Here is a 15,625-nt window from a genome sequence, read left to right on the forward strand (position 1 = left end):
AATACGTTTAATGTTGCCGATCTGCAAAAATAAAGTGACAACGCTTTACATAAAGTACTAGATCAGAGAATAAGGTCAAATTTATGTGATATTACAGGTCTGACTTTGTGACCTCGTCCCTTCTTTACTTCTTATCTTGTTTATAAATATGAGATTATTCTCCGGTTACACATACAAAATTCAAAACATATTTGTTCTTCTTAATAGCTGTAAAACAATATATATGAGTTATCATTGAAAACATATTAGATTTAAATTGTACATGCAAAAACAACAAAACGTAATATTACATCGTAATATTATTATTATAATAATGTAGTCACATGTCTTCAGTCATATTATAAAGTAAACTAAAATCTCTGAATCAGTCTAAACAAGGGAATAGTTTCAGTTAGAAATATTACGTTATTAAGTTATAATTTAATTTTAACGGTTGGTACAAATTTTATGTCAGTCTGTGTACTGGTTTGAATCCTGTACAGTGTACATGGTTTCAGATCTGCTTGGTACAAGATGGAGAGTGGAGTTCCAAAATGGGCGCGAACTCTACTTATCTCGTTGATTGCGGCAGTATGCGCAGCAGGCATTGTTGCAGGTAAAGAAATACAAGTACAAAGAGGGGGCAAAGGGGAAGTGCCCCCCTCTTCCATTGAAACTAATTTGATTCCCCTTGAATCTGACATATTTAACAATTGCGCCCCCTTCTTAACTCTTCTAGGGGGGAGAAAACCGATTTTTCATGCTGAGCATAATTTCTCCCTTTCCCTTTACAGAGATTTGTAGTTCGGAATCAGTTTAATGTTTCAGGAATTTGTGTTGGAGTCTTTTCACAGAAGATAAGTCAGGAAAGCTCACCGGGTCAAACTCATAGTTGAGAGCAGTTTAAAAAAGCTCATTTGTAAAGATTAAGTTTAAGAGGAATGCAAGTTTAACTACCGCTTGAATGTTATCAATAAAATAATATCTCTAGCTTTGCACAAGCCAAGGATGTAATGCAAGGAAAGTTATTTCAGAAGTGTACACATCTTTTGTACTGCAGTGTACTGTCTCTGGGCGGTAATGTAAACACAAGACGGATGTTACAGTCTGACATGGGACCCATCTTTCACATTAAAAAAAAAACCTATGAAATATTCTGGTTATAGGAAACTATTATGTGAATTATCAAAATTATCAAAATTTAATGCTTTTAACCTCCTCGGATACTAAACGAACACTGATGCATCTTTTCTTGTTTACAAATTCCGCCCAAAGAGAACTGGTTTCAATGTGTACGCAGAGTATACACAACCCCAATTAACTTTCCTTGCATTGCACCCTTTTCTTGGTTTATCCACTTTACACTGATCAAGTCAGCATTTAAGTCCTACTGAAGTTTAGTAACGTGTAGTATTGGTTACATTTATTTACACTCTAGAGAGCATCCAATAGATACATGTGTAGCACAATTACCTTAGACCTGTTCAAATAGATTATCAAGTACACAATAGGAAGCAACAGAGAATTGGACCAATTAAACATGACATCACAAGTGTCAAATATAACAAGGAAGACAACCAAGGAGTATGGAATATGATGGAGAAGGGATCGACCCGGCCCGCCCTACCATATGATTTATACATGCTTTCCAGATAGAACTCCAATTGAAAAATATTTTTAAAGGTCGTCTATAGAGGATAAAATCCCTGAAAGAGGATTATAAAATTCGCAAATCAGTAGCGTCGGATCCTAGAACCAGTGAAAACCTACTCATCTTCCTCTCCTTTATTACACTTGTTAATTATCATTACCTAGAAGCAATAAATGTACTTAAAATTGTTTTCAAATATCTTAATTCTTAAATCTTTTTTTATACTATACCATGTCAAATAAAACAGATTTATTATATGATTAAATAATATGTTTGTATTGCCAATATTTTTGCATCCCCAATAAATATGTTTATTTTGCTTTATTCAGCCTACATTTTTCCCTGTGTAATGTATACAATAACCTATTCTTAATAATGTACGCAGTATTTTTAAATCAGACAATTAGGGAAAGCATATGTTTTAGTTACGCTCGTTTTAACAACGCCTGGTTTAATATAGAGTACTTTATTTAACTGACAAAACTAAATTTTAACTTTAAAATATTGAAATACATAAATATCGAGATCACGTGGCAGAATTTTCTAGATCCTCTTGCCGCGTCTCTGTATCCGGCTCAGACTCAGATCGTCTTCCGCCACAATGTCTTATTAAAATGTAGTACTGTCTGCAAAGCATATATAATCATGTTAGGGCAGGCCGTGTCAGTTGTATCTCACTTCTATTCTATACTCCTTGAAGAAAACATATGTTTTCCAAGATTTAAAAAAAAAAATTTAAAAACAAAAAATAGAGAATGCAAAATTGTACTTATTTCATTGTAAAAAACGCACTTTAATATCACAATTATTAATATTCTTGTTGGACACATAAAACTGTTGACACTTGTGACGTAAGAATAAAGCTGTACAGAGAGTCTAAAAATCTTCGTTGCGACCTATTGTAGTTTGGACCTGTATAGTTACAACATTCAGCAATTATTTATATAAAATAAATGTAGTACAATTACACCAGACCTGTTAGTACTGGCATTCAGCAATTGCATAACATACAATATTCGAGCACTAGAAGTATGCTACTTTTTACTTTCCGTCAAACTATTTACTACAGATCGTTGTCAATACAGATCAAGTATTAGTATGATCTCTTTTGGTCAATTGAATTACTCCAACAATGGTGTTGATAATTGAGAATAATTTTATTTTGAAACGTGGAATACGTTGCCTTTAATTCTTAAGCTTATATTTTACAAGTCTCTGCTCCTCATTGTCTATTCTCTAATTCTCGAGCCTTGCTAACTGTACAAATTTCTATGTAATATAGCTCAATATAAATAATGAAAAAAAATTTCGTGAACATAAACTATTGTGATTCTTAAATTTTTGTTAGAATGATTATCCTTACGAAAATAAAAAATATTTAATTTTAAAAGAATTATGCTAGACTGAGTAGTTTTAGCATTTACAGCAATTCTGGATTCTGAGCAGATTAGTTCTAAATGGCCTCTATTCATATGCCGTTTTGACCGCTGTGAGTTGTTAGGTCGGTTGTGAACTATCAGGAAACTGTGATGACTATTCCATCCCTCATCCCATACAGCTTTCAACTGATGCTGGTGATGCTACTATTGATGAGCATAGTATAGATCCTGCTGTTCTCCCAGCTCCTTCGTCCAGGAACTAGCATTTTTCAAGTATTCTGAGAGGGAACCTGATTGCTTTTCCTAATTTTTACATCATTGCAAAGTTATTAGGCAGAAATGGTGTTCCATTGGGACAATTTCCCAAGTGGCAAATTTTCAAATTTTCGATTTTCAAACTGATCTTCCCATAGTAAGGTTATGCCTGCTGAGATGTTGCAGGATGCAATGGTGAGGCGCATGCTGTTAGGGGAGGGGGCCATATGGTAAGCCTAGGACTGACTTGGGAAGATGTTGCTTGGTAAAGTACCTTTCCAATAATGTCTTTATAATGAATCATTCCCTTGGAATTTTCTTTAAAAATTTGATTCTGTAAAAACAAATATTTGAAACACAGATTAAAAGTAAAGCTAGTGACAGTCTAAATATTTATACTGGAAAATGTGATCGTTTAGTTTAATGAAAAAATATAAGTTGGCAGCTGTTGCAGTTGACTCATTAGAATGTTCAACAGTTGGAAGGTATGTAATCATTTCAAAATGTCTATTGTTAGCTCAAAAATAAATCTTGGTCTTAAAGTTAATTTTTTTAAAATGTACTTTAAGATATAATTTTTAATGCTAAAAATTCAAAATCATTTTTGATCATAACCTTTTAAATTACTAAAAGATCTGTTTAGTCAACGTGTACATAGTTCCCATTGCCCTCATGCTGACATTTTTATTTTTAATAATTGTATTTCGCAGATTTTTCTTTAACCATGTCCATAACCCTTTTCATGGGGTCATGTATGTTACAACAAAAGATGGCCCTATGGTTCATCCGTTTTAACGTGTTTTGGTTACAAACACACGAACAAGACAGACAAATATACCAAGTATATTTATATATATGTATTGACAAAAATACTCAATTATTTCACAATTATTATCAACAACGTAAGTTAGCGCAGCAGAATAACTTGTGGCCAAAATTAGTTTTATTTTACCACCATAACCTTTGCAAGAATTTTTGTTTTACAAAAATCTTCGTAAAGGACTTAAGTCTTTGCCTCAAACTCAAAATTTATAATCCCTATATCTTTGTAACCTAATGGAGGAAACCCATGAATTTTTAACTATGATTATTTGAGCTCACAGAAAACATAGTTTGAAATGAAATTTAACCCTGTTCTGATCGGTCAATTTTTGTTGGGCAGATATATGGGGGATATAAAATCATAGTTTGTTCAATCTTTATATATTTCTTGTCTTGTTTTTTTTTGTTTTGTTTTTTGTATCCAATAAACGTCAAAACTGCAGAACCGATCGGGCCAAAATTTTGTATTGGACCTCAACTGACTCAAAGGAAGATTTATGAATGACAAAAATTTTTAAAAACTAGCCTCCAACAAAACTCGTTTGTCAGTAAATTTTTAACATCCACAAAATTATTCTTTTTAATTTATGAATTTTTTGTTTGTTTTATTTTAGTATACAGAATTAAATGCTCACAATAGCCTAATTCCTTTACATTTCTGAAAACAATGAGAGTATTTTCATAAAAAGGGGTAATATTTCATTAATGAATTAATTATGTTTTTGTTCAGGAATATATTGGAACGAGGGGGGAATGCAGTTGATGCAGCCGTAGCTACTCTTTTTTGCAACGGAGTTGTAACTTCACAGAGTATGGGCATTGGAGGAGGGTTCATTATGACCATTAGGTATCATTTTGGGTAATATCTATCTATCTATCTATCTATCTATCTATCTATCTATCTATCTATCTATCTATCTATCTATCTACCTATCTATCTTTCTATCTATCTATCTATCTATCTATCTATCTATCTATCTATCTATCTATCTATCTATCTATCTATCTATCTATCTATCTATCTATCTATCTATCTATCTATCTATCTATCTATCTATCTATCTATCTATCTATCTATCTATCTATCTATCTATCTATCTATCTATCTATCTNGGGGCTTAATCTTTCTTTCCGTGGGTAAGGAGCCCGTTCCTTTGATTTGAGTATCTAGAATTATAATATGGATAAATATTGTTTTTGTTTCATCTTTTAACTAGAGATGTCTGTAACTGGTAGACATTGTTCCTGAAAAATCTTTTTCTAGAACGAGTAGTTTGCTGGGTCCTCTTGCAGCTGGGGTACCGGGGGAGGTTATGGGTCTATGGGAAGCAAAACAGGTGTTACAACATTTTTTTAAATCAATTTTGCAAATAATTTTCATCATTTTGAAAAATTCTATAATTTTGCATTATTTTTAAGAGGCTTGGCAACCCTAACATTCCTTGGTCTGATTTGATTCAGCCGTCCATAAATCTTTGCAGGAACGGGATCACCATTAGTGCTCATGCAGCTAAGTATGTTTAAAAACATTTCACTTTTTCAGGCAAATAGCATATTTTCTGAATGAGCTTGTCATCATTTTTATCATTTATCTGTCCAAGCGTTTTTTATTCGTTTATTTTGAAAAATACCAAGATCAAAATTCCAGATTTCCCTGATTTGCATATTGTGAATACATAAAAATATTTTAGGACTGACATTAAAACGCTTTTTTTGCACTTATTAACCGTTTGATATGTATTAGTTTTGTGTTGAATGTCGTTAATATTTAACACTTTATCTTGATATGGGCAATTTGAAATTTGATGATCAATGCCTGAGCTCACAATCCAAGTTATCCTTGCAGGGTATAAAAACTGTGTGATATCGAACAGAGGATTAAAATAAAATTCTTCAGAAGATGGGGGATCAATGCTTAATCCTCAGATTCACATCGTATAAATTCTAACTTCTGATAAAGGAATTGAGTTTTTGCCACAAACTCTGATTTCTAATCCATATATGTTTGCAACCCAAAGTCGTTGACCTTTGATATTTCTCAAACTATTAATTCTGTAAGAACAAAAATAGTTTACACCATCAGGTTTCAAATATTTAGGAATACCAAATTTGAGTTGTGGAGTTGTCGCTTAAACTCAATTCCTTTGTATTATTTAGTGCAATGAATATAACGAAATCAAGCTGGAAGGAAGACCCAGGAATAAGCTTTATTAATTTTTATTTTTTTTCTTCATAACCCAGCCCACCAAAGTTTGTGCAAAATTTAAACAAATTATGATTTTTAAAAAAGAAAATTAAAAACTCACATGTTTAACTGTAATCAATTAAAAAATTGAATGTGTTTGACTTCTAAAACTCACCGAAAAAACTTAAATAAATATGTTATTAATGACCTTGATTTTTTAATTTGTGCTTCAACATATTCGTGAAAATAAGGTAGATTGATATATAACAATTTTGTTTTAACATATTCATGAAATAAGGTAGCTTGATTTAAAAAGATTTTGTTTTAACATATACATGAAAAAAGGTAGATAGATTTATAACAATTTCGTTTTAACATATTCATGAAATAAGGTAGATTGATTTATAACAATTTTGTTTTAACATATTCATGAAATAAGGTAGATTGATTTATAACATTTTGTTTTAACATATTCATGAAATAAGGTGGTAGATTGATATATAAAAATTTGTTTTAACATATTCATGAAATAAGGTAGATTTATATTTAACAATTTGTTTTAACATATTAACGCATCTTCTGTACTGCAGTGTACTGTATCTGGGCGGTAATGTAAACACAAGACGAATCTCACATAAAACATTAATGAAATATTCTGGTACTAGGAAACTATTAAGTGCATTATCAAAATGAACAAAATTTAATGCTTTTAACCTCCTTGGATACTGAACGAACACTGATTCACTCATTCTTTTTTACAAATATCACCCAGAGAGAACATGGTTTCAATATGTACGCAGAAAATACGCAACTGCAATTAACTTTTCTTGCATTATAACCTTGAACAACGCTACTCTCAAAGAATGGACTTTGAATTTAAAAACGACTGTGAGAAATTTCATCTGCCTTTTTTATTACATTCAGCTAGGGTTCCCTGCAATCTTTAAACTTGTAGTTTTAGTGATCGTAGCTTGTGTAAATCTGTGTAATGCACAAACCTAGGGTGGGCTCATTTCCAATATTGATGATGCTTACCCAGGAATGAGATCGGTCTTTCTAAATTCAGATGGGAATATTCTTCAAGAAGGAGACGTTTATAAACATCCATTACTTGCGCACACACTGGAACAAATTGCACAGAAGGTACAGGGGTATACAGGGTGTCCCGATAAGCATGGAAATTAAGAGACGAATTCTAAATCGTCTTTGTTAAGAATTTGTTAAAAATAACCTAAAGTTTCAATGCTTAAATCAAAGTTGTTACTTTTAAAATAAATTTTGCAAGCCCAAAAATCATTCTTCGTTATTGTCTTCATACTTCGAAAACAAAACAAAGAAAACAATATTTATAATTTAAAGGTTTGATCAAAAACGTAAAATCAGTTAGATATAAATATTTTTGTCTGATAAAGTATCAGTTAGATATAAATATTTTTGTCTGATAAAGTATCAGTTAGATATTAATATTTTTGTCTGATAAAGTATCAGTTAGATATAAATATTTTTGTTAATTTAAACTATTTATTTTCGAGTCAGAAAAACGACGTTATCTTCCACATTCTGGGTCATAGTTAGGTGGATACAGTTGTAAAATGGACATTTCTATCTTTACATGAATGGTCTCTATGAATTAACAGTCCCTTTAAACCGACTAATTAAGGGTGGTGATGAGTTCTATAAAGGAGATATTGCAAAGAAACTAGTTGATGATATTCAGAAATCAGGAGGAATCATTACAATGGAGGATATGAAAAATTACAGGTTAGTACAGTCGTCGGCGTTTATGTCAATACAATGAGGACGACTTTCTATTTCATTTTTGAACTAGAAATCAAAGGTTGAAAGGAACGTTTTCATCATTGTAATATTAATATGAACGTCGACCACTATATGCAATATAATTAGGATTTAAGAAAGTTCTGTTACCCATCCATAGTTTCATACATTAACAGAAAATGCAGGATTTACAACGGTACCCTTTAAACCTATAATTATGTTCCTTTGAATTCCTCTTAAAAGTTTAAAGAAGGTTTGACATATTAATATTTATTAAGCTATTGTTCTCTGCATTTACAACTTGTTTAAAATATTTGATACAATGGGTTCACTTCGGCCTGGTTATGATGAGGGAGGGGGTGCAGGGCCGTCATGAGCCCCTAAAAATGGTCTCCAAGCCCCCGTATTCGCAGATGAGTGCTTAAAATGACCTGGCGTTACCCTACCACTGTAAGACTATCATTGAGCCGGCCACAAAACGCTGGCGATCAGAGTAATGTGTACAGTGCATATTATTAAGAATTAAGAATTAAGAGATTTGAAAAAATGGAGAATATGAAGAAACTAAATGAAATGATATTTCATAACAAAAATATTGATACCCACAAAACTACCAAACCCTTTTCGTGAAACCCAGGTCTCTGAGTCCAAGACAGGGTATCGTTATGAAAACCAGTTTTTAAATTCGGGTTTCACGAATGAGGTTAGGCAGTTTTGTGGATATCAATATTTGTGTGATAAACTATTATTTTATTTAGTTTCTTCATATTCTCAATCTTTTTTCGAATCTCTTAAATCAAAATCTACACAAATATTAAGGCCCCCCCAAAAATGAAACTCGGTAGTTTCCTTCAACCATACTCTTTCAAATTTCGGGCTCTGGTCATCCAAAACGTTCGGTGGCTACTTCAGTGATCTGCAGTACGCACCAAAGTAGTGATTTGTTTAAGTATATAGTATGGTAAACGTTCCGTTCAGGGCTGAGATAAGAGAGTTACAGACTACAGAGATCGATTATCAGCTAATATGCAACATTTTCCACAGCATGTTCTATTGTGTACAAGTACCGTACACGATCAAGCAGCAAATATTTGTATTCAGAGATATTTAAGGATATCCTTTGGATACGAAACACAAAATCTTCAAAACAAGACTGAATTCATAAATGTTATGTTTCATGTTTAAAATTGGAGTAATTCTTTAAAAGTTGTAAAACTTAACCCCTGAATGGGTATTATATTCAACAAGTGGCCGTGAGATGGCACACTAAAAACCTATCGTAAAAACGTAGCATGTCGTGCTGGGTCAATTAAGGCCTACGTAGCCCACCCTGTGGAAATTTGTCCAGTCTTGGAGAGACATATGTTTATTGTTAATTGTTTACTTAAAAATAAGTTTTCATGCGAAGAATATAATTTGATTCATTTTTCAAGCTTAATTATAATTGACGACATTGTTCTGCAATTTCCTTGACTGTAGTCATGTTGTGTGTCTGTACCAAAAAGTGTGCGTGTGTGATAAGGAACTCGGCTGCAAAGCATTGCGACTGGCTTTCTAATACCAGACCAGTGCCATTTCCCTTCTCTTTATTCGTATTTCCTGGTTCCGTTATCAAACGAAAATTGCTGTAAATTGCTGTTTGACCCCTTATACCCATGTTTTGTGAACAAAGACATTTTTTCTTGTACTTTATATTTGTTAGAGTATCCTGGGAAGCACCTGTTACAGCAAAAATACCAGGGACAGAGTTTACAATTTTATCTTCCCCCCCTCCAGGTAAAAAAAACTCTCCCCCCCCTCCCTCCAGGTAAACAAAACTTCCCCATCTCCAGGTAAAATAAACTTTCCCCTCTCCAGGTAAAATAAACTTTCCCCTCTCCAGGTAAACAAAACTTCCCCATCTCCAGGTAAAATAAACTTTCCCCTCTCCAGGTAAAATAACTCCCCCCCCCTCCAGGTTAAAAAAGTGGTCATTATTTCTAACACATTATTAGTCTGATAACTTTTTATATATGTACGTGTAGATCACTCTAAATCTTTATGGGGGGGGGGGTGGAGGAAACCCGCCATTCTCTTCCTTTTAAATGCAGTATTTTTTAAGCTTTTACAATTTGCATTTGGGAACAATTGGAACATTGTTCAACTCAAAATGCATCTTATAAACTGAAAGTTGGCGTGTTATTACCACTGAAAGCTTATGCACTTATTGCAATTATTGCACATTACAAAATGTCTTAAACTTTTGTTTATCATTTTTATCATTAAGGCTTAAAGGAAAGATGAACGCGATTGGTAGAATTATTTTAATAGATCATTCTGACAGTGTCTTTATGAAAAACCAAAATTTTGGACGATGTAATAAAAGCAAACTAAGAGAAAAAACAATTTTTAAAACGAATTTCAGATTTGTGGACCTTTTTAAATGTGAAATTCCTTTTTATGTTTAAAACTAACAATAAATCAATGCCCATCTTTATATAAGCTGACTTATATAGAGATATAGAAAAAAAAAACGATTCTTGTTTTGTATTGTATTGTTTATTTAGCTAACCAAAAGTTGTTTCCTTGTTTTGTTACCCTTCGAACCTGCGCCATGATGAATTTGGATACATTAAATTTGTTGTTGTATTTAAAAGGAAGCATGGATCCATAAAAAAGGCATGTTCTAGAAATGGCAGGCAATTTAAATTTGTTTTTGTAATTGAAAAAGCATATGGTCCGATACTTGATATTTTGATTTTTTTTGTTTGTGAGTGAAGTAGTATGGTCCAATAATAGCGAGTATTTTCAATTTGTTTTTGTTATTGAAGTACCATGGTCAAATATTGGCGGCCATTTTGAATTTGTTTTTGTGATTGAAGTAGCATGTTCAAATATTGGTAGCCATTTTGAATTTATCGTCTTGTTTAGGAAGCGGTTCGGTAATGGCGGCTATTTTGGGCATAGCTGGGGCATACAAACCAAACCCATTAGATAGAGGAGATCCTCTTCTTTGGCATAGGTAATTAGTATCTTTTTACTTAATTTAATTTATATATTTGAATTCTCAAAATATATGTTTCACTTATGATACCGGAGGGGGAAACTTCAGGTTCAGCGACTAAACTAAACTTCATTTTGACTGTGACAACTGTGACCGACTCCCTTGCGCCAGTCTTAGTAAGTGTGGCATGTACCCGCCCGACCTTATCCTATGTCGGCCAACTTTAAACTTTGATTACCTGATAAGACTTGTTTCAGTCCTGACCTATCATATCCCAATAAACATGGGAATTCAGAGACGACTTGAAAGTCGTCTTTGACGAAGATATTAGATATTAGATTAGATATTAGTAGATATTAGATATTAGATTTTAAGAAAATTTTGATTTTGTTAAATAAATTGAAATTCGTACAAATTTTGCAATATCTCCGTCAATTTTGAAAATACAAAAATGGCAGACTACACTTTGAAAATGTCATGACCAGTTGTTTTCGATATCAGATGTTTAAGCTGAAATACTGCAATAATTGTAAATAAATGAAAAAACCCGCTTGGATCAAACACGATAAGAAAGTCGTCACTGAATTCCTATGTTTAATGTGACACCCTGTACGTCTGTGTGACCTACCCAGCTTAATTTAATGTGATTTAAGTTCATAGAACGTTTTTTTCCCACTGAGTCACATTTCTAAAATGAAAAAATTAATTTAAAAATGCGTATTTTGCCAGGTTTGTTGAGGCATGCAAGTTTGCGTACGCCAAGCGTACAATGCTCGGAGATTGGCAGTCCGCTGATGTCAGGTTAGATTGTTCAAAGGAAGCATATTGTTTATCCACAATGTATGAGACTTTAGAGACACAATCTGCAATCGTAAACTTGTTTCGTTATAATCAACATATAAGTTATTAAAAGATTGTATTTGATGTAGGAATACTTAATTTTACCTTGGAATTCCAGATTTAAAGATTTTTAGGTTGTACTTACAATCTTAGTCTTCATGGGTAACCAAGAAACTGTGGTTTATTTTAGACGAAATTAAAATTAATTTAAATCCATATTGTAAGAACAAAGGATATTAATATTTTTATTTCTCAATGCTGAAATGATGTTTTAATTATAAAAGAACAGTTTGTTTTTATTTTCTATTTTGTTTATATTTTACCTTACCTGCAAAGGAAAGAAATAAGTATTGATAGAAAACGATTGGATATTACATAAAAGTTTTTACAATCTAAAAATGCTTGTAACGTAAACAAATAAAAAAAAGAGTTATGATGTTTTTTTCAATATCATCTTATTTATTACTTTGAAAACTATTAAACTTAACCTAAAAGTAGATAAGCAGGGGGAGGGGGGGCAATGCCCTGCCCAGGACTTGTGAGGGGGGGCTGGTTTGGTCTTTATCCCAGAAAACGATGACTTTCAAAGACAATTTGACATAATAGACATCATTTTTACGCTTTTTCTTTCAAATTGACCCCCCCCCTCCCCCAGCAGTAATAGGGTTAAAAGCCTGATTTGATTTGATTTAATTTGATTATCGCATATATTTGTTTTGTTTAGAGATTTAGTGCAAGGTGTGGTTTCAAACCTGACTTCTGAATCCTGGATTATAGATACAGTGAACAAAATTAGGGACTTTCTTCTTAACGGTGGAAAATAAAGACGACTGTCTGACCAAGGTGTAATTTCAAAAAGTGAAAATAAGATAAAACATGGCAATTCTGCAGTGTACATTAGACAAATTGTACTAAATAATTTGATTTCAAACTACACCGATAAAACGATTTGCTTTATAACAAAATCAAAAAACGTTATCTTGTTTAAATTTCGTCCTTAAGAAAACTGTGAAAACGTTTTACTACTAGCTTATGAAATGAGCCTGTTTGCACTGCACAATTAATTGATGTGTCTTGGTTATTTAAAGTCCAAACTTGAGTCTGAAAGCCGTGTACCTATTCCAGAACTTTCTGGTTTAATATTTCATATTTTTATTCAACTAGAAAGCATAAATAAGCAATCACAATTTACGTTACAGTTTGTAAGTTAACGATAATTGATGTAATTGGATACGCACATCAAATTATGGTTGGGGATGGTACAATACAGGTAGGGAGTTGATTGGGAGGTAGGGGATTGTCAAGTAGTCTGTGGAAGAGAAGAGGCATTAACGAAGAGATACATTAAAATATCTCTGTATGCTATGACAGACTTTTTTAAATATACACATTGTATAACGTTTATGTTAGTAGAGATGGGCAAAATTTGTGAACGAACGAAATTTGTGAGTTCTGAAAAAAACTATAATTTTTTACTAAACGAACGATTTTACTAAACTATTGTTCACTGAGAAAAAGAACGAAATAGATGGAAAAGGAAGAAAAATTTTGAAAACAAACGAAATCAATTTTTATTTGAACGATTATAAAAACGTACAGAATGGGTTGTTATTACAAAGCAAGAAAACATTTAGTTCTTAATATTTTAAGAAGAATATTTATGTTGAATTAAAGTGATGAGAAAACGTTTGACAGCCCTGAACACTATGGAGCAGATTTCTATAATGTTGAGGTAAACTGTTATTTTTATTCGGAATTTGCCAAAGAAAACAATTTTGTAAAAATCAAGGGAACACAGCATGGTACGATAAGAATAGATATTTGCATATTAATGCAAAAACATGATAAGTTGTAAATTTTGTTTGGCCCCTAGTTCTCTGACATAAAATAAATGTGGTCAGCCCTTTTATGCCTTTAAAATTCTACAGAAATTAAGAATTACGTGTTTATATTTCTACTATGAGAATGACAAAATAATACCGCAAATGAAAGTCGATATTCAAGTCTTCTTTTTACTTTAAAGTTAATCCGCTTCATTTTGACTATATATATTTATTAAAAGCTTGGTTACATACAGGGCTTCCCACAATGGATTAGACTGTAAAGACGACCTAAAATTCTTTAAATTTGATGATTCCAATGGATGAGACTGTAAAGACGACCTAAAATTCTTTAAATTTGATGATTCCAATGGATGAGACTGTAAAGACGACCTAAAATTCTTTAAATTTGATGATTCCAATGGATGAGACTGTAAATACGACCTAAAATTCTTTAAATTTGATGATTCCAATGGATGAGACTTCAAAGACGACCTAAAATTCTTTAAATTTGATGATTCCAATGGATGAAACTCTAAAGATGACCTAAAATTCTTTAAATTTGATGATTCCAATAAATGAGACTGTAAAGACGACATAAAATTCTAATAAATTTGATGATTCCAATGCATGAGACTCTAAAGACGACCTAAAATTCTTTAAATTTAATAAATCCAAGGTTAGATTAAGTCTTCTGTCTCCAAAGAAAGTCTTTTTATGGCTTATTTAATAATTTGGAAAAGAAAGAAAAAAATTTCAAGTTCTAGAGAATCATAAATGTAAGGAAACAGACAGAATAAATCTCGTACAATCGTCGCTGAACTCTCATCTCTTGTGAGTAACACTGTGTACTGCAGTGTACTGTATCTGGGCGGTAATGTAAACACAAGACGGATGTCAAAGCCTGACATGGGATCCATCTTTCACATTAATAATAATGAAATATTCTGGTCATAGGAAACTATTATGTTAATTATCAAAATTATCAAAATGTAATGCTTTTAACCTCCTCGGATGCTAAACAAACACTGATGCATCTATTCTTGTTTACAAATTCCGCCCAAAGAGAACTGGTTTCAATGTGTACGCAGAGTATACACGGCCGCAATTAACTGTCCTTGCATTACACCCTTGCATCATCAAAAGAAAGCTTTTTTAGAATACCTTAAAAACCTGGACGATAATCATTAGATGTTAGATAATCATCGAATATGATAGATAATCATCAAATATGTTAGATAATCATCGAATATGTTAGATAATCATCGAATATGTTAGATAATCATCGAATATGTTAGATAATCATCGAATATGTTAGATAATCATCGAATATGTTAGATAATCATCGAATATGTTAGATAATCATCGAATATGTTAGATAATCATCGAATATGTTAGATAATCATCGAATATGTTAGATAATCATCGAATATGTTAGATAATCATCGAATATTTTAGATAATCATCGAATAAGTTAGATACTAATGGGAGAACTTAGCTGAAGGTTACTTACCAAGGATCAGGCCTTTTAAGACCTGAAAATCTGTAAATATGACGTGTAAAGGTAAAATTATTTAGAGTTTTACCACGCGTATAATATACATATTTTAATGGAATATTTTTTTGAAGACAAATTGTTAGAGCGCAGATTATAGATATTATAGAAATAAGACTGAACACAATTCTAACAGTCATCTCTGGAGTTTCATCCTTGACATGAGTAATCTGTAACTATCAAATAGCTGAATCTATTGGAAAAATTAACCTTATTCCTGCTGTAGTTTTTTTTACATAACTCAAAGAGAAATTGGTCTGAGGCTGTTGAAATTTTCTGACTTTTGCAAATTTTTTACAAACAATCTGTCAAAGGAAATTTGCACATTTTTAGTTTTTCTTGATTAAAAATTAGGTTATTTTAAATTTTGCAAATATTTT

General features: G+C 32.1%; 1 protein-coding gene across 1 annotated transcript; it reads left to right on the forward strand.

Annotated features, from left to right (window-relative positions):
* Positions 1 to 475: 475 nt before the first annotated feature.
* On the forward strand, positions 476 to 13,740 carry LOC111699539 (glutathione hydrolase 1 proenzyme). The gene is made up of 15 exons (XM_023470239.1): positions 476 to 595; positions 808 to 845; positions 3,132 to 3,265; positions 3,684 to 3,749; positions 4,817 to 4,933; positions 5,351 to 5,423; positions 5,506 to 5,600; positions 6,244 to 6,284; positions 7,311 to 7,414; positions 7,932 to 8,032; positions 9,750 to 9,823; positions 10,958 to 11,048; positions 11,760 to 11,831; positions 12,595 to 12,666; positions 13,545 to 13,740. Exons 1-15 carry the CDS (start codon positions 514 to 516, stop codon positions 13,723 to 13,725), a joined length of 1,341 nt encoding a protein of 446 aa, XP_023326007.1. The 5' UTR covers positions 476 to 513; the 3' UTR covers positions 13,726 to 13,740.
* The last annotated feature ends 1,885 nt before the right edge of the window (positions 13,741 to 15,625 follow it).

This window comes from Eurytemora carolleeae, unplaced genomic scaffold (assembly GCF_000591075.1).
Source record: "Eurytemora carolleeae unplaced genomic scaffold, Eaff_2.0 scaffold27, whole genome shotgun sequence".
NCBI classification, from domain to species: domain Eukaryota; kingdom Metazoa; phylum Arthropoda; class Copepoda; order Calanoida; family Temoridae; genus Eurytemora; species Eurytemora carolleeae.

Coding starts and splice junctions, on each gene's coding strand:
- LOC111699539 (XM_023470239.1), top strand. CDS start 514: ATGGAGAGTGGAGTTCCAAAATGGGCGCGAACTCTACTTATCTCGTTG. Junction 3,266..3,683: donor CTCCCAGCTCCTTCGTCCAG/GAACTAGCATTT, acceptor GTGATCGTTTAG/TTTAATGAAAAAATATAAGT. Junction 5,424..5,505: donor GTCTATGGGAAGCAAAACAG/GTGTTACAACAT, acceptor ATTATTTTTAAG/AGGCTTGGCAACCCTAACAT.